We start from the raw sequence: 21891 nt of genomic DNA, 5'->3' as shown, positions 1-21891 counted from the left end.
AAACAGAATCAAGAGGTGTATATACATATATAATGAGACCAGAGACAGACAGACACAGACAGATTGATTTTACCATAAGGAATTGGCTCATGTGATATTGGAGGCTGAGCAGCCTAAGATCTGCAGTCAGAAAGCTGGAAATACAGGAGAGTTGATGGTATGGTTCCAGTCTGAGTCCAAAGGCCTGAGAATGAGGAGATGAGGAGAAAGGGGAACCCTCTTACTCTGCTGGTGGGAATACAAGCTGGTGCAGCCACTCTGAAAAATAGTATGGAGATTACTCAAAAAGTTAAAAATAGAGCACCTGGGTGGCTCAGTTGGTTAAGCGACTGCCTTCGGCTCAGGTCATGATCCTGGAGTCCCTGGATCAAGTCCTGCATCGGGCTCCCTGCTCGGCAGGGAGTCTGCTTCTCCCTCTGACCCTCCCCCCTTCTCATGTGCTCTCTCTCATTCTCTCTCTCTCAAATAAATAAATAAAATCTTTAAAAAAAAAACTATAACTATATAAAATATGACCCAGCAATTGCACTACTAGGTGTTTACTCCAAAGATACAAACATAGTGATCCAAAGGGGGACCTGCACCCCAGTGTTTATAGCAGCAGTGTCCACAAAAGCCAAACTATGGAAAGAGCCCAGATGACTATCAACAGATGAATGGATAAAGAAGATGTGGTATATAGATACAATGGAATATTATTCAGCCCCATCAAAAAAAGAAATCTCATATATAGCTGTCCAATTTTCCCAGCACCATTTATTAAAGAGACTGTCTTTTTTCCATTGCATATTTTTTCTTGTTTTGTCAAACATTATTTGACCATAGAGTTGAGGGTCCATATCTGGACTCTCTATTCTGTTCCATTGGTCTATATGTTTGTTTTTGTGCCAGTACCATGCTGTCTTGGTGATCACTGCTTTGTAATATAGCTTGAAATTGGGCAACGTGATGCCCCCAGCTTTGTTTTTCTTTTTCAACATTTCCTTGGCGATTCAGGGTCTTTTCTGATTCCATACAAATCGGACAGCTATATACAGAAGAATGAAACTCGACCATTCTCTAACACCATACACAAAGATAAACTCAAAATGGATGAGAGACCTCAATGCGAGACTGGAATCCATCAAAATCCTAGAGGAGAACATAGGCAGTAACCTCTTCGACATTGGCCACAGCAACTTCTTTCAAGATACATCTCCAAAAGCTAGTGAAACAAAAGCAAAAATGAACTTTTGGGGCTTCATCAAGATAAAAAGCTTCTGCACAGCAAAGGAAACAGTCAACAAAACAAAGAGGCAACCCACAGAATGGGAGAAAATATTTGCAAATGACACTACAGACAAAGCGGTGATTTCCAAGATCTATAAAGAACTTCTCAAACTCAACACCCAAAAAACAAATAAAGTCAAAAAATGGGCAGAAGACGTGAACAGACACTTCTCAAAAGAAGACATACAAATAGCTAACAGACACATGAAAAAATGTTCATCATCATTAGCCATCAGGGAAATCCAAATCAAAACCACATTGAGATACCACCTTATACCAGTTAGAATGGCAAAAATTGACAAGGCAAGAAACAACAAATGCTGGAGAGGTTGTGGAGAAAGGGGAACCGTCTTACACTGTTGGTGGGAATGCAAGTTGGTATAGCCACTTTGGAAAAGTGTGGAGGCTCCTCAAAAAATTAAAAATAGAGCTACCCTATGACCCAGCAATTGCACTCCTGGGTATTTACCCCAAAGACACAGATGTAGTGAAAAGAAGGGCCATATGCACCCCAATGTTCATAGCAGCAATGTCTGCAATAGCCAAACTGGAAAGAGACGAGATGCCCTTCAACAGATGAATGGATAAAGAAGATGTGGTCCATATATATATAATGGAATATTACTCAGCCATCAGAAAGGATGAATACCCAACTTTTACATCAACATGGATGAAGGGACTGGAGGAGATTATGCTAAGTGAAATAAGTCAAGCAGAGAAAGTCAATTATCATATGGTTTCACTTATTTGTGGAACATGAGGAATAACATGGAGGACATTAGGAGAAGGAAAGGAAAAATGAAGGGGGGGAATTGGAGGGGGAGACGAACCATGAGAGACTATGGACTCTGAGAAACAAACTGAGGGTTTTAGAGGGGAGGGGGGTGGGGGAATGGGTTAGCCCAGTGATGGGTATTAAGGAGTGCATGTACTGCATGGAGCACTGGGTGTTATACGAAAACAATGAATCATGGATCATTACATCAAAAACTAATGTATGGTGACTAACATAACATAATAAAATTAAATTAAATTAAAAAAAGAAATTTTGCATTTGCAACAATGTGGATGGAACTCGAGGATATTATGCTAAGTGAAATAAGTCAATCAGAGAAAGACAGTTATCATGTGATTTCATTCATATGTGGAATTTAAGAAACAAAACAGAGGAGCATAGGGGAAGGGAGGGAAAAATAAAACAAGATGAAATCAAAGAGGGAGACAAACCATAAGAAAGTCTTAATTATAGGAAACACAAATTGAGGGTTGCTGGAGGGGATGGAAGCTTTAATCTTAATGGCCCCAAATTGGAAAAATATCAACTGGAGAATGAATAAACAAAGTGCACATATTCATAATTAGTAATAAAAGGAATAACTGATAGGTACAACAACATGGACAAATCTCAAAAACGTCACGTTGAACAAAAGAAGCCAGACAGAAGAGGGTGGCTAATGTATAATTACATTTATGTGAAGTTAATAAGGAAGCAATCTGTGGTGGCAGAACTCAGAACAGCGGTTATCTTCTGAGATGGGTGGAGTTAATGATTGGAAAGGGGCACACGGGAACTTTCTAGGATGATGGAGATAGTCTATATATTTTTTAAAAGTTTGTTGAAAAAGCAGTTACACTTTATTTTTTTATTTAAATTTCAGTTAGTTAGCCTACAGTGTAATATTAGTTTCTGTTGTACAATATAGTGATTCAACACTTCCAAATACCACCCAGTGCTCATCACAAGTGTACTCCTTAATCCACATCATCCATTTAACCCATCCCCCACCACCCACCTCCCCTCTCGTAACCATCAGTTTGTTCTCTATAGTTAAGAGTCTGTTTCTTGGTTTGCCTCTCTCTCTCCCTTTTTTTAATCCCCTTTGCTCATTTGTTTTGTTTCTTAAATTCCACATATGAGTGAAATCATATGCTATTTGTCTTTCTCTGACTGACTCATTTTGTTTAGCATAATACTCTCTAGCTCCATCCACATTGCTGCAAATGTCAAGATTTCATTCTTTAATGGCTAATATTCCCGTGTGTGTGTGTGTGTGTGTGTAAATGTATGTGGATGTATATGTATGTGTGTATATATAAATGCATGTATATGTATGTATATCTTCTTTATCCATTCATCAGGCGATAGGCACTTGAGCTGTTTCCATAATCTGGCCATTGTAGATAATGCTCATAAACATCAGGGGGTATGTATCCCTTTGAATTAGTATTCCTTTTTTTTTTTTTTTAAGATTTTATTTATTTTATATGACAGAGAGAGACAGCAAGAACAGGAACACAAGCAGGGGGAGTGGGAGAGGGAGAAGCAGGCTTCCCGCCGAGCAGGGAGCCCGATGTGGGACTCGATCCCAGGACCCTGGGATCATGACCTGAGCCGAAGGCAGACGCTTAACAACTGAGCCACCCAGGCGCCCTGAATTAGTATTCTTGTATTCTCTGGGTAAATACCAAGTAGTGCAACTGCTGGATCCTAGGGTAGTTCTATTTTTAACTTTTTGAGGAACCCCCATACTGTTTTCCACAGTGGCTGCACCAGTTTGCATTCCCACTAACAGAGTAAGAGCATTCCCCTTTTTCCAACATCTTCGCCAGCACCTGTTGTTTCTTGTGTTGATTTTAGCCATTCTGAGAGGTGTGAGGTAATATCTCATTGCAGTTTTTATTTGTATTTTTCTGATGATAAGTGATGTTGAATATTGTTTCATGTGTATGTTGATTATCTGTATGTCTTCTTTGGAAAAATGTCTATGTCTTCTGCCCATTTTTTAACTGGATTATTCGTTTTTTGGGTGTTGAGTTTTATAAGTTCTTTACATATTTTGAATATGAGTCCTTTATTGGATATGTCATTTGCACATATCTTCTCCCACTCAGTAGGTTGCCTTTTAGTTTTGTTGATTGTTTCCTTCACTGTACTGAAGCTTTTGATTTTGATGTAGTACCAATAGTTTATTTTTTATTTTGTTTCACTTGCCTCAGGAGACATCGAGAAAGAAGTTGCTATGATGTCAAAGAAGTTACTGCCTGTGTTCTCTTCTAGGATTTTTATGGTTCCAGTTCTCACATTTAGGTCTTTAATCCATTTTGAATTTATTTTTGTTTATGATGTAAGAAAGTGGTCCAGTTTTCCCAACACCATTTGTTGAAGAAACATTTGTTTTCTCATTGGATATTCTTTCCTATTTTGTCAAAGATTAATTGACCATATACTTGTGGGTTCATTTCTGGATTTTCTATTCTGTTCCACTGATCTATGTGTCTATTTTTGTGCCAGTACCATTCTGTTTTGATTACTACAGTTTTATAATATAACTTGAATTCCAGAATTGTGATGCCTCCAGGTCTGCTTTTCTTTTTAAATGTTGCTTTGGCTATTTGGGGTTTTTGTGGTTACATACAAATTTTAGGATTATTTGTTCTAGCTTTGTGAAAAATGCTATTAGTATTTTAAAAGGGATGCTTTGAATGTGTACATTGCTTGGGTAGTATAGATATTTTAACAATATCTTCCCATCCATGAGCACGGAATGTCTTTCCATTTCTTTGTTTCATCTTCAATTTCTTTCATCAGTGTTTTATAGTTTTCAGAGTACAGGTCTTTCACATCTTCGGTTAGGTTTATTCCTGGATATCTTATTGGTTTTGATGCAATTGTAAATGGATTGTAATGAATAAGGATTGTAAAAATCCTTAATTTCTCTTTCTGCTGCTTCATTATTGGTGTATAGAAATGCAACATTTTTCTCTATATTGATTTTGTACAACTTAATTAGTTTATCAGTTCTAGCAGTTTTTTGGTGGAGTCTTTCAGGTTTCCTATATATAGTATCATGTCATCTGCAAATAGTGAAAGTTTTACTTCTTACTTACTGATTTGGATGCTTTTTATTTCTTTTTGTTGTCTGATTGCTGTGGGTAGGACTTGCAGTTCTATGTTGAATAAAAGTGGTGAGAGTGACATCCCTGTCTTGTTCCTGACCGTAGAGAAAAAGCTCTCAGTTTTTTCCCATTGAGGACATTAGCTCTGGGTTTTTCATAGATGGCCTTTATTATGTTGAGGTATGTTCCCGCTAAACCTACTTTGTTGAGGTTTTTATCATGAATGGATGTTGTACTTTGTCAAATGCTTTTTCTGAAAAAAAAAAAAAAATGATCATATTGAAATGATCATATGGTTCTTATCCTTTCTTTTATTAATGTCAGGTACAACGTTGATTGATTTGCAAATATTGAACCACCCTTGCAACCCAGGAATAAATCCCACTTGATTGTGGTGAGTGATTTAATGTATTGTTGGATTTGGTTTGCTAACATTTTATTAAGAATTTTTGTATCTATGTTCATGTTCATCAGGGATATTGGCCTGTAGTTCTCTTTTTTAGTGGTGTCTTTATCTGGTTTTGGTATCAGGATAATACTGGCCTTATAGAATGAATTTGGAAGTTTTTCTTCCTTTTCTATTTTTTTTTTCTTTTTTGAATAGTTTGAGAAGAATAGGTATTAACTCTTCTTTAAACGTTTGGTAGAATTTGCCTGTGAAACCATCTGGTCCTGGATTTTTGTTTGTTGGGAGTGTTTTGATTACTGATTCAATTTCTTTGCTGCTTATCTGTCTGTTCAAGTTTTCTATTTCTACCTGTTTCAGTTTTGGTAGTTTATATGTTTCCAGGAATTTATCCATTTCTTCTAGTTGTCCAATTTGTTGGCATATCGTTTTTCATAATATACTCTTATAATTGTTTTTTTTTCCTGTGGTGTTGGTTGCTACTTCTCCTCTCTCATTTGTGATTTTATTTATTTGAGTCCTTTCTCTTTTCCTTTTGATAAGTCTGGCTAGATGTTTATCAATTTCATTAATTTTTTCAAAGAACTAGCTCCTGGTTTCATGTTTTAGGTTTCATTTCATATATATATCTGGAGAACTAAACCAAGTGTCGTGTATAGAAACTCTATCCCAGATGGCCTAAGCTGGATAATTTCCATACAGCCAAACCTGTCAAGCCATTGCTTGAGTTCCTAAGTCTAAAATCACCAAACTTAAAGCCCAAATGGAAATTAACTGTCCCAGAATGATGATTCACAGCTGCCTTTGGAATCTGGTGTTATATTCTAATATTGTACCTTGAATTGTAGGCATCACCTGGTATTTTTGTATTATTTGTAAATAATTCAGCAGGAACACTGACTAAAATGCCATTTAATTTGTAGTTAAACAAATTCACCAATGAGAATCTTCTCAGCAAAGTAAAAACAGTAGGCAAATGATAAATGTCATATTAATATTGTCCATTTTATAATCCACAATTTCACAATATTTAAGTATATGGATTATTTGTGCCAATTTCTTTTTCTATTACCAGTACATTCTATGGTCATGTTGACTAGTTCAGTGTTACATACTTGACACATCTCAGTGAAATATTGGTTGATTGATTGACACAAGTATTTAATACAAAAGGAGGCCTTTGAAATGCAAATGAGAATATTAAACAAACAAGCTTGATGCAGAATCACAAAATATTCTTAGCCTGATTGCCAAGAGACCAAAAATGTGACACACAAATGGGAAGTTGGTGTTTCTGGCCCACACAAGCTTAGCCATGGCAAACAAGATCAACCATGCTCCTCAACCCAGTAAAATTCAATCATGCTCATCCATTCATACTTTACATTCTTTAATAAATAGGGGCTGTAGTGGGAAAAATGAAGCATTGATCAACTAAAACTCACACCCACATGTGCACACATACATACAATGTATTTATGATTCCAGAGAACTTGTACAAAACAAAATGTTGGAATGTTGATTCGATTTACATGTTGCTAAAGTTTCAGTGAAATGAGCCTATAATCATGTGAAAAATGTAATGACACAAATTCTTCTTGTTGGAACATAGAGAACTATCTGTTCTCTTTGTTAGCATTAACCAGGTTTCCCTCCCCCATTACTACTGCAAGAACAAAAAAGACAGTCCTTAAAACTAGATCCTATTCTGCAAATCTTCAAGTCAATCAATGGCACTTCACATGCATTTCTAGTTCTGCATTATATCTTCTAAATGCAGATATTTGGCAAGGCCCAAAGTAAATATTTGATTCTAAGTCATACTCTCATTGATCATTCTTGGTTAAGTAAGTCATAGAAAAATAAATTAAATTGCATCATCAGCTTAAATATTGATTCTCTCTTAAATATTTATTATAAAATACATTTATTATTATAAATATTTATTATTAAATAGTTATTCTTTCCATATGCTAAAGCCAACTTGTTTAACTACTACATGTACATACTTCACTTAGGATATAAAACTATAAACTTTTTTCCCCAATGAGTTGTATGTGATGCCTTCATCATTAATAGTAAATATGGGTACTATTTGTATGAGGTTCATTTTCTGAATTTTTTCATTATATATTAGAGCACATAACCACTGCCTTCTCGTTATTAACATCAAAAGCAAATAAAAAACAGAGTCCCTTCAGTCCCTAGTATATTTTCATATGAAATAAATACTATTTTGATGCTAATTCTTTGGACAATAGTGTAACACTTTGAAGCTTTCCTGATGTTTTTGTCAACAGAATATATACTTAGATATGTATTTTTCCTTTTCCACAAATATTCAAAATTTACTCTGAAAGTAAAATAAAATATTCTAGCCAAATAATCACAATCATTTGCTTTCCTTCTCTCCCATCTGCTCTTAAAGCAGCAATCACAATGTTAAAAGATTCTTTGAATAAATGTTTTGCTTTTGAAAATGCAGACAATGGAAAGAACATCCAGCTGCTTGCTCCTATGGGAGGGGACAGAGAAACAGGTTGATAATAACCACTTATCAGTTAAGTCTAGCTACAAAATTACTGCCTAACAAAACAACCATGAACCTCCATAAGTTTTAAGGCTCATGCATCTGGGGTCAGCTAGGGATCAACAAGGCATCTACATGTTACAATAATTTATTCTCCAGGATCCTCAGCTTATAGTAAAAATATTGGGGAAAATGGAAGAGAGGCTCTGTAAATAAACATGCTATGTTTATAATTTAATTAGCTAGATGCCACATTCCAGCCAATTATTTTTGCTCTTTATTTCAAGAGAAATAGGTACTTTGGAAGAAAACTCTTCCTACTTGTTTTCATAATGTTAACCAGGCTAATAACATTTTAAAAGTTAGGGAAGAAAGTGAAGGAAAGCTTAAGCTAATATGTGGTGAATTTTACAGTTGCAACTAAGATAATTTATACCAGTTTATGTTTTTTAACTCACTAATGGGTTTATTTTTCCAGATAGTGTATACATTACTGTAATATATCCAGGCAAAATGTATAAGCTGCTAAACTGAATTTGGCAATTTATATGATCAATTGCTATTCTGATAATTCATTCATTTAATATTATTGAAATCAGTCTTCTGTCTCAGGCTACACTATAATCATCAAGATATTAACTAAGTTCATCCAATAATTGATAATTCATTTTCATCTTAGGCTGGGATGGCTGTCATTTCCCCATTCACTTTTGTTTAGGATTGATTGTGCATAGTGTATCATTAGTAAGACCGTGGTTCTGAGACCCATTATCCTTCTTGGTCTATTTGTATTGGTAGGCTTTCTTTGGTGAGAAATCTAGCTGAAAAGAATGAGTAAAATGTTAGCATTTCAAACATTTTTGTCTTGTAAAACATGTTGTGCTGTGTAGAGGATGAAAAAACATCTATTCCTACCCTTCTAACTTCTCAGCTATGGCTCAATAACCAAAGAGAGATTAACAAGAGAAAAGCATACATACTTATTTAATGTAAGTTTTACATGACATGGGAGCCTTTATGAAGAAATGCAGACTTGAAGAAATGACTTAACCTATGCATTTGTATGGTAGGTTGGATAAAGAATGTAAAGTGGTGGTAAAATGTCATAGGACAAAGGGGCACGAGCTAAGGATAGTAAACTGGGGGAAACTTAGCAAGGCCCACTTATTCAGATTCCCCCTTGGCATCCTTCTGTCTTCAGAAATAAAGTTGCTCCTTTCCTCTGGATACAGGGAGGGCACCTCTCATATGAGAGTCTTAATGACCTGCTTCAGCAGGGAGAGGGGGGTCAGAGAGTTCTTCCTGAACCTGCTGTTTCTCAAATCCCTCCAGCTTAAAATATTAAATAGGCCAAGGTATCATATTTTGGGGTAGCATATTCTGAACCCCATTATTCTCCCGTCTGAAATTTTCCCCAAGAAGTTTGACAGTCCAGAAACTTAGTTGATAGATCATCCCATATCCCAGTGAACCAGTCCCTCAATCCTAGGAATAGGTCAGTCCTAAAGAGTTGTTCCATTTCAGAAGGTGGTGATATGTGTGAGAGTAAGAGTACCCACCCAAGTTAGGCTAATGGTATTAATAATCAGGCATTTAAGGAGGGACATTTCTGAGGAAATAAAAGTAAAACAAAAGTTAATGGTTCCAACAAACTATAAATTCAGTTTTTGAATCCAGAGGGCAGTTAGTCAAGATTTCTAGATGTTGGGTAAGGTAGTAAGGACAGGCAGTAACGATTGATAAAATTTTGGGTTTGTAGTTTGAGTATCTCTGGTGATAGCATTGGACATTCTGGTGAAATTTTTGGGTGACCTAAACAGCCATAGGTACAAAGAGTGCCCATACATGATCTGTTATTGTGATTCCCTAAAAGTTTTTATCATCATCCAGCTTCAGCTTATAGGACTTTGGGAAATAGGTAGTTTTTATTTCTGGTGATGCCAAGTCAGGAAGGTGGGAAAAACATTGGATACATTAACAACTGACAAAATGCAAAAACGGCAGGATCCAATTTACAAGAAGATGAAAAATAGCTCAAAGATAATGAACATTCACAACGGCAGGTAATACTTTTTCACTGAAAAAACATTTTTCTACAGTCACCTCCATTTCTACCAAAGACAATCCAAGACTATTTTTATTTGCAAAAATAAATCTAGTCTTATTAAACTTGGCCTAATTATTTATACAAGTGCAACAAGAAAAGACGATTGGATATATAGGCTCTTTTTAAGTCTGCTTTGCAGGGATCCTCTGGAAAAGCTCAAAGTTAGTTCAAAGTTAAAAAAGACTCTATTTAGAATTTGATTTTGGGAAATTTGTCAAATATGTCAAAAGATTTGAACACTTAATTAAATAAGATCCTGGTCATCTATTTAGCCAGAGTGACGATAAAGCATTTTAAAGGCAAATACAGATGGTTACAGAGTTGTGAACAAAACCCTCCACTCTTTTAATATTAAGAAGGTTAGATTTTCTTAAGTAATAAAAAGACTTAATAAAGACAACATGAAGCACAAGAAATTATTCTGATAAAACACAGAATCTTTGTTTCCTAGGCAACTTTCTTAAAAGGTAACCAATGACCTGCATATCCTGGCAGGTAAAAAGCCAAGCAAGGCTCTCAGGATACAAAACAAAACAAAACAAAAAACCCAAACAAACAGGAAAGCAATACCTGTCCCTGGAGGGAAAGGATCAATATACAATGGGTACTCAAAACTAAACTCACAAGGGTCACAGTCCAAAGAACTAACTCTTACAAATATTATTTCCTGCTAACCTGAATTTGGAAAGGAAAGGGCAAGGAGAAATATTTACATTCCTCTCTCCACTAAGCACTAAGACAGAGATCTAGGAAACTGACATGTTAAGAATTCTTACCTTCTACTGGCTTTCTGTCATTTGTCCCAGACCTCTGCTGCAGTGTCCAAGGTGAGTGGCGTATCCCAGCCTTTTATTATCCAATCCCCATCACCAGAAACTGTAGGGGAGGAAAATAGTATGTTTTTCCTTCTACCCTTCTAGTTCCTCAGCTGGGGCTTTGTAACAAAAGACAGATTAACAAGAGAAAAACATAAAAATTTACTTAATATAATCTTTTCATGTGTCACAAAAGCCTTCATAAAGAAATGAAGACCCAAAGAAGTGATTAAACCTGAGCATTTTTATGCTGGTTTGAGGAAGAATGGAAAGTCATGGTGATAGAACCAAAGGGTATGAACTAAGGGTAATGAACTGAAGGAAGCTTAGCAAGGTTTGTTCATTCAGGTTCCTTTGGTATTTTCAGAGATAAGGCTATAGTCAGGGCACCTCTCACAAGAGGGTCTTATGACTTGTTTCAGAGAAGAAGAGGGATCAGAGAGTCCTTCCTACACCTGCTGTTTCTCAAATTCCTCCAGCTTAAAATGTTCAATATGCTAAATTACCATGTTTTGGGATAGTGTGCCCTGAACTCCATTAAATGTAATTTAATCAGTAGTAGGGAAAAGATCTTTGTTAAAAATTTAAGTGTGTATGTGTTTATATGTGTGTGACAGAGAGAATTCAAGAAACATGAATTATATATTTCAGAAATTCGTACATTGGGAAAGGATATAAACATTATTTGAATCTTGAATCTTTTACTCAAAGTCTATTAAATTGCATTTAGATGGATTTCTGTTCTAAGTCAGACTTCTTAGATACCATTGTAAACTTACATGAATTTTCTAAATATGTCATTTTCTTCTGAACACAAATAAACCCCTCAATTTTTAGCCAATGAAAGTTACAAATTAGGTCCACATTACCTAGTATGTGCGCCTTATGATAAGTATGCCCTCAAGATCCACGCCTTAGGACATGCTCTATACATAGGACTACCTTTGAGCTTGAGAAACTCAATCTCCTTGGGTGATACCCAACAGGTGTGTATCTTATCCTTTGTTTTCTTTTGGCATGGCCCAATTTTCCTGGGAGATTTTAATCGAATGATTTGTTGTTCTCATTTTTTTTTTTTAACTTCAGAATCTTGGATCTGGACCAACAGCTTTTAATCAATCCAATTAAGGGAATGTAAGTGGGAGACCTATGAGGAAGGGTGGGTAATTTATGGGACTTAAATTTTTGAAAACATTAAGGCAGCATTGGGCTTCATGCTGAAACACCAAGAGCTAACAATTTACCCTTTTGTCATTCACATCACCTCCCCTCCCCCAAGTTAATAGATCCTGTGATAAACTAATTTGGTCCTGCTGATGCATCGATTAGGCAGATATATTTCTTGATAGACAGACATGATATACTGGGTAAAAGGAACTGCTATAAATATAAGGCCATTAGTAATGTGACGGTGAGGTGTTGGGGGAGGGGAAGTGTTCTATAGTCTTGTGATTAGGTCTCAGTCTTTTAGTGAGCCTGTGCCTCCAGACTCTGAACTTTACCAGTGTTTCTCAGTTTTTTTTTTCTCTCCCCTTAGTAGCACAGGACTGTTCCCAGGTCAGGCTCCAGTTAATAGTGTCCCCTGAGGGCAGCCCTTGGTAAGAACTGTGTGCTCTGGTATATTTCCAAATGTTTCCTTTTCCCCTCCCTTTGCCAGAAACATCAAGGGGATTTTTTTTTTTTCCTAATGCTTACCATTAGAACCTGTTTGAGCTCCTGGAGGTAAATCTTACAAAATTGTGGACCTATGACCAGGTCCCCCTGGAAATTTATCAGCACTGTGCCTCCAGCAATTCATCAATCCCAGTATAGGTTTCCTACCCTGACACTGGTTCTCCCTGTGGTTTCCACACATCAGTCTCTGTTCTGGGAGTCGGGGACTACCTTCATTTGCCTGGCTGTCTTGGGAAGAGCAGTTTGCCCTGTGTCTTCCCTTCTCCTAGAATAGTTGTTGAGTTTTCAGTCTGTTCAATCTGTTCAGCTTTTTACTTATTGTTAAGAGGGAGAAGTGACTTCCAGGCTTCCAGAACCAGAAACCAGAAGTTCCAAATGCATTTCAATGACTGCAAAAATTAATAGTTCAAAGAATTCAGAGATCAAGGAAATAGATTGTTGAGAAAAAAAACGCTGCAGCCTAGAACGGAAACACACAATTTTAGTCTAATATCTTTAAATAAGGTAGTAAATGGGTGATATGTGATTACTCATATTTATATGGCAAAAACAGACCCATGAAGAAGATGGTAAGTGTAGTGAGGCATTGTCTTTTTGCAAAGTGAGTTGGGACACCTTCTTCCCTACAGGATTCTATCAAGCAGTTGCAATATCAAAAAAAGGAAGTCAAAAATGGAACAACTCGGGATGCCTGGGTGGCTCAGTTGGTTAAGCGTCTGCCTTCAGCTCAGGTCATGATCCCAGGGTCCTGGGATGGAGTCCTGCATTGGGTTGCTTGCTTAGTGGGGAGCTTCTCCCTCTGCCTGCCACTCCCCCTGCTTGTGCTCTCCCTTTCTTTCTCTCTCTGACAAATAAATAAATAAAATCTTAAAAAAAAAAAAAAGGAACATCTTGGTGGACAGACATCCTGAAATGCATGAAGATGTCTTATTACCTATAAGGAAAATAATCTCGGCCTTCTGAAAAGTATCCAAAAAAGCAAACTGGAAGAAAAGCCACAACCTTTAAATTGCATATGCAATAAAGATGTCACAAGAGAATTAGCTCCTTGTCAGTCAGTTATTTCCAAACTGTAGCAAGTAGATGATAAGCTCAAGGTAATGACTGAAGAGATCTTTGGTTGGACAAAAAGATTGTAACCATACCACTATTTTTAATCTTCAAGATATATCACATGCATTTAATGCTCTTAATATGCTCTTCATATATATTCCAATGGCGTTCCAAGACATTTCCATTGACATGTGCATGATGTGTATTCAGTAGTCCTAATAAACTTATGAATATGTTATATTGGCCTCCAGTTAATAATTTGAATATGATGTCAAACAAGGCATACGAGTTCACTGCAAATTCAAAAATGATGTTTGAAGTTTTATTTTCTGCATTTGAATCTCACTCTCAATTCTTGTTTTGTTGGGGGAAAACTGTATGTTTGTTTTTCCTTGATTATGTATGATAAAATATATATCATAAGGACCAGCATGCTTTTAATAATGTATTGTTTGTAATTAAGATGATTTATTATAAAAATCCAATGATTAAAACTCTAATTGTGTAAATGTTATTTTCACAGGAAGTTTACAGAAACTCATCTGAAAACCATTCCCAGTCTTGCATTTTCAAATCTGCCCAATATTTCCAGGATGTAAGTCATTTTTTAAAATATAAATAAAAGTTTGCAACTGTGCCATGTTATTTTTTAAATGTGTTTTATCAAGACAAATACTTGATATATATTGTACTTGTATAGGTCAATATCTACATCTCCAATGTATGTGAAAAATTTATGTACAAGATGTTTATTTGATTTTGTGATATCTCTAATCCCAAATTCCTAAATGCTTTCTTTCTAATGCAAATTTGGTCTTGAGAATTTAATAATTCTCAATGTATTTTAATGTATCTTGGGATGTGGTAAAACCTTAGCCAGGAATCTCCCCCATAAACAGATTTATGTAACGATCTCTAGTCCATCTCCCCTAGTTACCAAAAAGTTGATTTTACCACTAGGAAAATGTTTATGTTTTGTCAGAAACATAGGTAATGATGTCAGACTTCTCTCACTTAAAAAAAAACACACACAAAAATAATTCTAAACCTTAGAAAACTGAATTGCTATACACTCAAGAGCAAGGATAAAAAGGACTTCCATATTGAGTTGACAAGAGTATAACTGTATATGAAATGAACCAGGGCCTTATTTTGTTTAATGGATTCTGACAAGCAATGAAGATAATTCAGGCACACTAAATGACAATACAACCAGGAACAACCTGTATTGATTTGGGCTAAATTCATTCATTTCATGACCATTTATTGTCTATTGTGTCATTTCAGGGGGATTTGACATTTTTAGTTGTTACTAGAGGAGGGGACTACTGGCATCTCCTGGGTAGAGCAAAGGATCTGCTAAACACCCTACTGGGCACAGAATATCCTTCTGCAACAAAGGATTTTCTAGTCTCAAATGTCAGCAATGCTGAAGCTGAGAAACCATCCCGCTAAACAGCTCTGCAGTTTTTTATTTTCCTGACCAGTGTTTCCTTTTTCAAATTCTTGTCTTCTTTGATTTCCTGGATATTGCTGTCATCCTTCTTTTTAACATCTTACCTTAGCTACTCTTCCTCAGTCTCCTTTCCTAGCTTCCTATTCATTTCATTCAATTCTTTAAAGATCAATTCATTCTTTAGTTTGTCTCAGTTCCTTTATACCCTCCTCTCCTTGAAGGAACACTCCCATTCCTTTGGCTTCACTATTATGTAACACAACTAATTCCTAAATGAACATTTCCAGCCCTGATTTGTTCCTACAAGTCAGGCCTGCTTTAAAAGCTTCCTTCTGGGGCACCTGGGTGGCTCAGTCGTTGGGCATCTGCCTTCGGCTCAGGTCAAGATCCCGGGGCCCTGGGATCAGGCCCCACATCGGGCTCCCTGTTCCGTGGGGGTCCCACTTCTCCCTCTCTCACTCCCCCTGCTTGTGTTCTCTCTCTCGCCATGTCTCTGTCAAATAAATAAATAAAATCTTTTAAAAAATTAAAAATAAATAAAAATAAAAGCTTCCTTCCAAGTATCATCATCTTGATGTCCCACAGTCACTTTAAACAGCAAATCCAAAATAAACCCATCATCTTCCTGCTAAACTGTTCCTTTTCCTTCTCCCTTTAATGGCATGACCATTTAGTGACCTATAAGCTAAACACCTCAAATTCCCCTTTAGCTCTTCTTTTTCCCTCAATTCCTATATAATTGCCTATTTGGTGCCTCTACTTGGATGTCCCAATAGCTTGACAATTACTTTATTCATTCATTCAACAAATATTTATTGAGCCCTACTCTGTGTCTGGCACTTTGCTAGATGCTTCACATACAACAGCTGACAATACTCATACAGCTTCCACTTTCATTCCTAAGAGAGTGATAGTGCTATGATAGGGTCAGTCATTGGGTGCTATAGAACTCATACAAGAAGCATGTTACCTGGATGGAAAGTGTGGTCAGGGAAGGCTTCCTGGAGAAAATGACACCTAACTTTTGATCTGCATTATCTGGGTGGTGGGATGGGCGGGGGGAGGTGGAAAGATAGTTCCAAGCAGAAGGGAAAAGCTGAGCTGTCGGTTAAATTAAAATAAATTTGTTGAGGCTGGAGCTTAAGCTGGGAGAAGGGCAGTAGAGAAAAATGAAACCAGGGAATAAACAAGTTCAGGGCCTTGTGAACCATGTAAAGCAGTTTGAAATCTTCCCTAGGGGCCAACCCACTGAGTGGTTATAAGCAGGGAAGGGACAGATCAGGTGTTTTAGAAACATTCCCCTGTGCTGTAGAAAGGGAGTCAAATGGAGTAAGACTGGAGACAGGAAGCTAGTGAGGAGGTTGATGCAGTGTCCTGGGGAAGAGGGGATTGTGAACTGAGTGATGATGGTTGAGGGAAAACAAAGTGGCCGTGTGTGAGAAATAAATAGGAGAGAACCAACAAACTGGAAAGTTGATTGATTTGGAGGTGGAGAGAGATGGAGAAGAATTTCATCCAAGTGTCTGACTAGGACATGTGTGTAGCTGATGAGCATATTTGCTGCACTAGAGAAGTTTTCTGTGGATTTGCTGTGGAGGGTCAGGGAGCAAGTTAGGAGTTCAATTTGGGGCACATGGCATTTGAGGTGCCTTTGAGGCATCAAGCAAGCTATGTCCAGCAGACATCAGGACACAGACATAATTTTTTATTCATGCATTTGACAAATATTTATTCTGTTCTAAGAGATGAAGATACATCAGGAAACAAACAGACAAAGATTGATGCCCCTATGGAGTTTACATTTGAATGGAAGGAAATGGGCAATAAACCAAAACCATAATAAATATATACTAGTTTAGAAGGGAATAATGGGTATGGTAAAAAGAAAAAAGCAAAGTAGAGTAAGGAGGACTGGAAGTGCTGGGTATAGGGGATGCTCAGGGAAGACTCGCGTAGGGGTTTTTTTGAGATTTGAGAGTCACAAACAGGCAGATGTAACTGAGACCAGGGAAGGGCTTCAGTAGAGAGGGAGAGGCTAAGGAGAGTGAAGAACAAACAACTTTAAGGCATGAGGTCCCTGAGAAAGCAAGAAGGGATGGTATCCAAATAGAGCAATTGACTTGCTACAGGAAGATTGTCATCTTTTATACTGTCACAAGAAAGTAGTAGTAAGGGAGGAGGCAGGTACAGGTAAATTAATAGGCTTCGTGGTGGAGAATTCTAGGAATTCTTATCTCAAGGTTTCAGTCTTTTCTACAAATTATTAAAAGATAATCTGCTAATATTGAGGGTGAAAAGTTAGAAATACGAGGTTTAAAATAAAAGTGATGGGCAATAAAAGAGGGAGGGTTGGCTCCTGCCAGGACACCCAGGCAGATTTGAAGGCCTTGTTGAGACTTCCTCCATGGAAACTATGCTGGATTCTCCAGTCTGGTTAAGTGTTCCCTGAACCACATTAGTGCACTCATCACTCTACATGTTAATCCCATTTACTTACCTATATTACCCACTACTGTGAGTTCCTTGAAGCTAGGGAACAGATCTGTTTTGTCAATGCCCATTTACTGACATAGAGTAAATATTCAACAGATATCTGTTGAATGAAAGCACACAGATATACATAAGTAATCGTTAAAGATCTGGTATGTCTAGGGGGCAAGAGAGAAATCATTTGGGTGATCCTAGATAGGTTTGCCTGGGACAGGACAAATTTCCACCTATTATTCAGGTATAATTATTAATAGCAGCCTGTGTAACTCACAAAAATATCCTAGTTTGGATGATAAATGATATGGTCACCCTAGTGATTACATAAGACTTATAGGCTAAAGAAGAAATTTGAGGAAGAGGTGGGATCTGATTTTTCTTGTTTATAAAAATGGGATAAGCAAGCAGGGAATCACTTCTTTCATCCCACTGAATGGGGATGGTTCCTACATGTTGTCTTCACAACTGAGCTGTAAGAGCCCTTTGAGGATGTATAATTCATTTGCAGAACTGGAACTTCAGTTATTATGACATGGGCAGAATGACCATCCCAGTAACCCCTTGAGAAAACTTCACCTTCTAAACTAAGAAATTCAGTAGAAAATTTAGAGCAATAGGTATGACATAATATTTAGGAAAACAAGTTTGCAGTCTTCAAAATTAATCTTGTCCTTCAGCTTCATCCATTATAAATCTCTGCAATTTCTACACAATAAATTAATTTTTTCAATGTCTTCCATTGTTTCCACTAAGTTAAAGATATATTTGGATCAAAATAATTTACATAATGTTATCCACAAGTGGCAATGGCTTGGGGGACCTGATAAAGGATAATTGTTTGGAGAATAGATAAATCAAAACAGAAAGTACAGGACCATTAGAATATTCACAATGACCATGGCAGAAACTCAAATGGAACAGTCAGAACTCCTCTCATAAACATTGTATTAATGAAAGTATTTTGCTGACAGACTTAATTCAAACTATAGATGAGTGGTCCTCAACCCTGCCGGCACATTGGAATCATTGAGGAAGCATTTTAAAAATAAAAGTATTTGCACCTCATCCCTCGTAAACTCTGACTTAATTATCCTGGATTATGTCTTGAACATATGTAAATTTTAGAAGCTTCCTGGGTAGTTCAACTCTATGGCCAGGGTTGAGAATCTCTGCTGTGACTACAAGTGGATACCATTTATTAATTCTTAGTTTTCCCAAATATCAGAGATGCCTCTCAATAAAAAACAATCATTGAATTTGGCTGCATTAGTCATTCTCATTACAGGAATAGAATTTGTGGAGACTCTTCGAAACAATATTCCCTATGTATTCTTGACAAGTTGTACTTAGAAGTTTCTTTTTTCTCTTTTCATACTTAAAACTTTTATTTGAGTTATCTTTTGCTTACAAAGTTCAAGACAAATCTTGAATTTTCTGCTTCATCAAAATAAAGAAGAAAAGTCTTGAGTGGATATGTAGTCACCACCCTATGGAATGTTCCACTAGAGAATTATAGATTTCTCATCTCTGAAACTGTATTTCTAATCCCATGCTATCACATACTCCATTAATAATGCCTCTTTTTTAATTCTTGTGTTCTTTTCTAATGTCTTTCATTTTCTGCTATTTTGAGTAACTCATCTATTCACCCATTCATTCATTACCTTAACACATTTATTGAGAGTCTACTACATGCCTTACACTATGAAAGGCACTCAAAATTCAAAGGCCACCCAAAACAGACACAGTTCTCCAATTCAGAGAATATATAGCCTAATCAGACAACATAAATCAAATATTATCCAAACAATAAGACAGTTGCACTGTGATAATTAGTGAAAGGAGTTCTTGGTGTAATGAGGTATACTTAGGGGAAATTTGACCTAATTGGGAAATTCAGGAAAAGCTTCTGAAGGAAGTATCAGTTGAGTGAAACCTTAGAGATGAATAGGACCTAAAGAATTGGGAAGCTTTCAGGTATCACGGGATCTGAAAAAAGTATAACTAATTTTAACATAATTAGGGAGAAATCATGTTGCCTGATCTGGGAAGCCCTGGACAAAGAAGTTTTATTAAGATTAATGTTTGAGATATGTATGGCATTCACAACCTGACTAACTTTCTACTTTGCTTTATATTTTTGTGACATTCAGCTACTTGTCAATAGATGCAACTCTGCAGCGGCTGGAATCACATTCCTTCTACAATTTGAGTAAAATGACCCACATGTAAGTACAATGAAAAGTGCAGCATAGACTCCACCATAGCCAGTCCTGATTGATAATTCTAGGGCTCTAGATGGTTGTAACAGCTGGGTTTTTGACCATGGGTCAAAACTTCCATTTATGATTAAATTCTTAACTGGTTCTCACAGTTTGTTAATCCATCCAAAATTCCACTTCCATGGTTGAAAGGTAAAGACAAAACTAGAAGTTCTCTTCTTAAATTGTCATTTCATTCTATTACTACTGTGTCAGCAGATTTCATTGGTGTGGATGTCGATGAGTCAATAAATAATTACTGACTACTGACTTGATTCCAGGACTGTGCAAGATTCTGCAAATCTAACATTTTTTCTCAATTAGGAAAGAGAAATGTAGTTTCAAGGGATTAGAAAAGAAGTGAGTTTAGGAACTCTGGCCTTGGAGTTGGTTAGAATCAGATCTGAACCCTGGCTTCTCTGCCCATTCACTACCTAACCTTGCACAATCATGCAACCTTTCCTAGTCTCACATTCCTTATTTGTAAAATAAGAGTAATAAGAGCTTCAACTTCATATGGTTAGTATAAATATTGAATGATATAATGCATGTAATCCTGTGCCTAGCACATTAAAACCAGGCAGTGCACTTCATAAGTAATTATTCTGTTTTTATTTCTCTAGTACATTGCAATCAATTAAAAGTTGTACATAATCACATTACATTCTTCTAAGCAGCCATTTAATTTTATGAAATACTATGCATTATTAATTATTTTCTTGAAAAAACAAAAATACGTATTATCTATGTTCTAGGGGCACTGGATGGCTGTCAGCTAAGTGTCTGACTCTTGGTTTTGGCTCAGGTCCTGATCTCATGGGTCATGAGATTGAGCCCCCCCATGAGGGTCTGCACTCAGTGGGGAGTCTGCTTGAAAGATTCTCTCCCTTTGCCCCTCCCTCTACTTTTTTATCTCTCAAATAAATCTTTAAAAAGAAATCTTACTATGTTCTAGATGTTATACTAAACATTTTTTTCTGTACTTAACCCCCTCATTTAAGGCTCAAAAAACAAACCTATCAAGTAGAGATTATTTTTTTCCATTATTTATATAAGAAAAACATAAATTCATAGAGGATATATATGTTTTCCTTAGTCACACAGTTATGAGGAGGTAAGAGCAGGATTTTTATACCTTAAATGTCTTACTCAAAAATTCTTACCCTATTCTCTATATTATACTGCTTTCAAGGACACTGAGGCTCAGAATGTTACTTCCAGCTATGGTAGGCAAGCTTACATCAGATCAATCATTATCTGAAAGTAACTAGAGAAGATAGATAGGGAAAAAAATCTTTAAGTGGATTTAAGGGGAGAGAAGCAAATCCCAAAAACAACATTTGATTGTTTTCCTCTTGAGGTATTCTGTGAATTATAAGCAATAACTGAGAGACTGATGTTGAACAGAAGTTTAGGAAATCTCATAGGGCTAGCAAACCAAAAACTGGAGTTCAGGGCTTACAAAGTAAGATGGCTCCTTCGTAAACAAACATCACAAGATTTTAACTCGGATCCCTAAAAAGCTTCATCCCAGAAGTATGGAATAATGGGAAATAGATCAGCCCTCATGAAGGCTAAAGCCTAGCTTTAAATCAATAAAAATAACAGGCATACAAAACAAAACAAGAATATATGGAAAAAAATCAAGAGAAGAAAACAAACAACAGAAAATGATTACAGAAGATTCAAATATTGGAGTACTGGAGTTATCAGGCACAGACTTTAAAGTAAAATTAAGATATTCAAAATTTTAAAGACAAGATAGAGAATTTCAAAATAGAATTAGAAACTATAAAAAGGATCAAATCAAAACAAGAACTTAAAAATTCAATAACTGAAATAAAATCTAAACACATGAGTTTGACAACAGATTAGACACAGCTCAAAAGAGAATTAGTAATCTGGAAGATAAGTCAGACGAGTATATCCAGCCTGC

General features: G+C 36.4%; 1 protein-coding gene across 6 annotated transcripts in view; it reads left to right on the top strand.

The window, feature by feature from the left end:
* TSHR (thyroid stimulating hormone receptor) overlaps nucleotides 1-21891 on the top strand; it is a 158576-nt gene that overhangs the window by 70587 nt on the left and 66098 nt on the right. For all 6 annotated transcript variants that reach the window (XM_034993087.1, XM_034993086.1, XM_034993084.1 and 3 more), the window contains 2 exons: nucleotides 14275-14346; nucleotides 19848-19922. In XM_034993087.1, coding sequence (XP_034848978.1) covers nucleotides 14275-14346; nucleotides 19848-19922 — 147 coding nt within the window. The remainder of the gene's footprint in view (nucleotides 1-14274; nucleotides 14347-19847; nucleotides 19923-21891) is intronic.

The sequence above is a fragment of the Mirounga leonina genome, unplaced genomic scaffold (assembly GCF_011800145.1).
Source record: "Mirounga leonina isolate KUSES-001 unplaced genomic scaffold, KU_Mleo_1.0 Mir_82, whole genome shotgun sequence".
Taxonomy (NCBI): domain Eukaryota; kingdom Metazoa; phylum Chordata; class Mammalia; order Carnivora; family Phocidae; genus Mirounga; species Mirounga leonina.
Note: the sequence above shows the minus strand (reverse complement) of the source record. Positions and strands in the feature narration are given on the sequence as shown.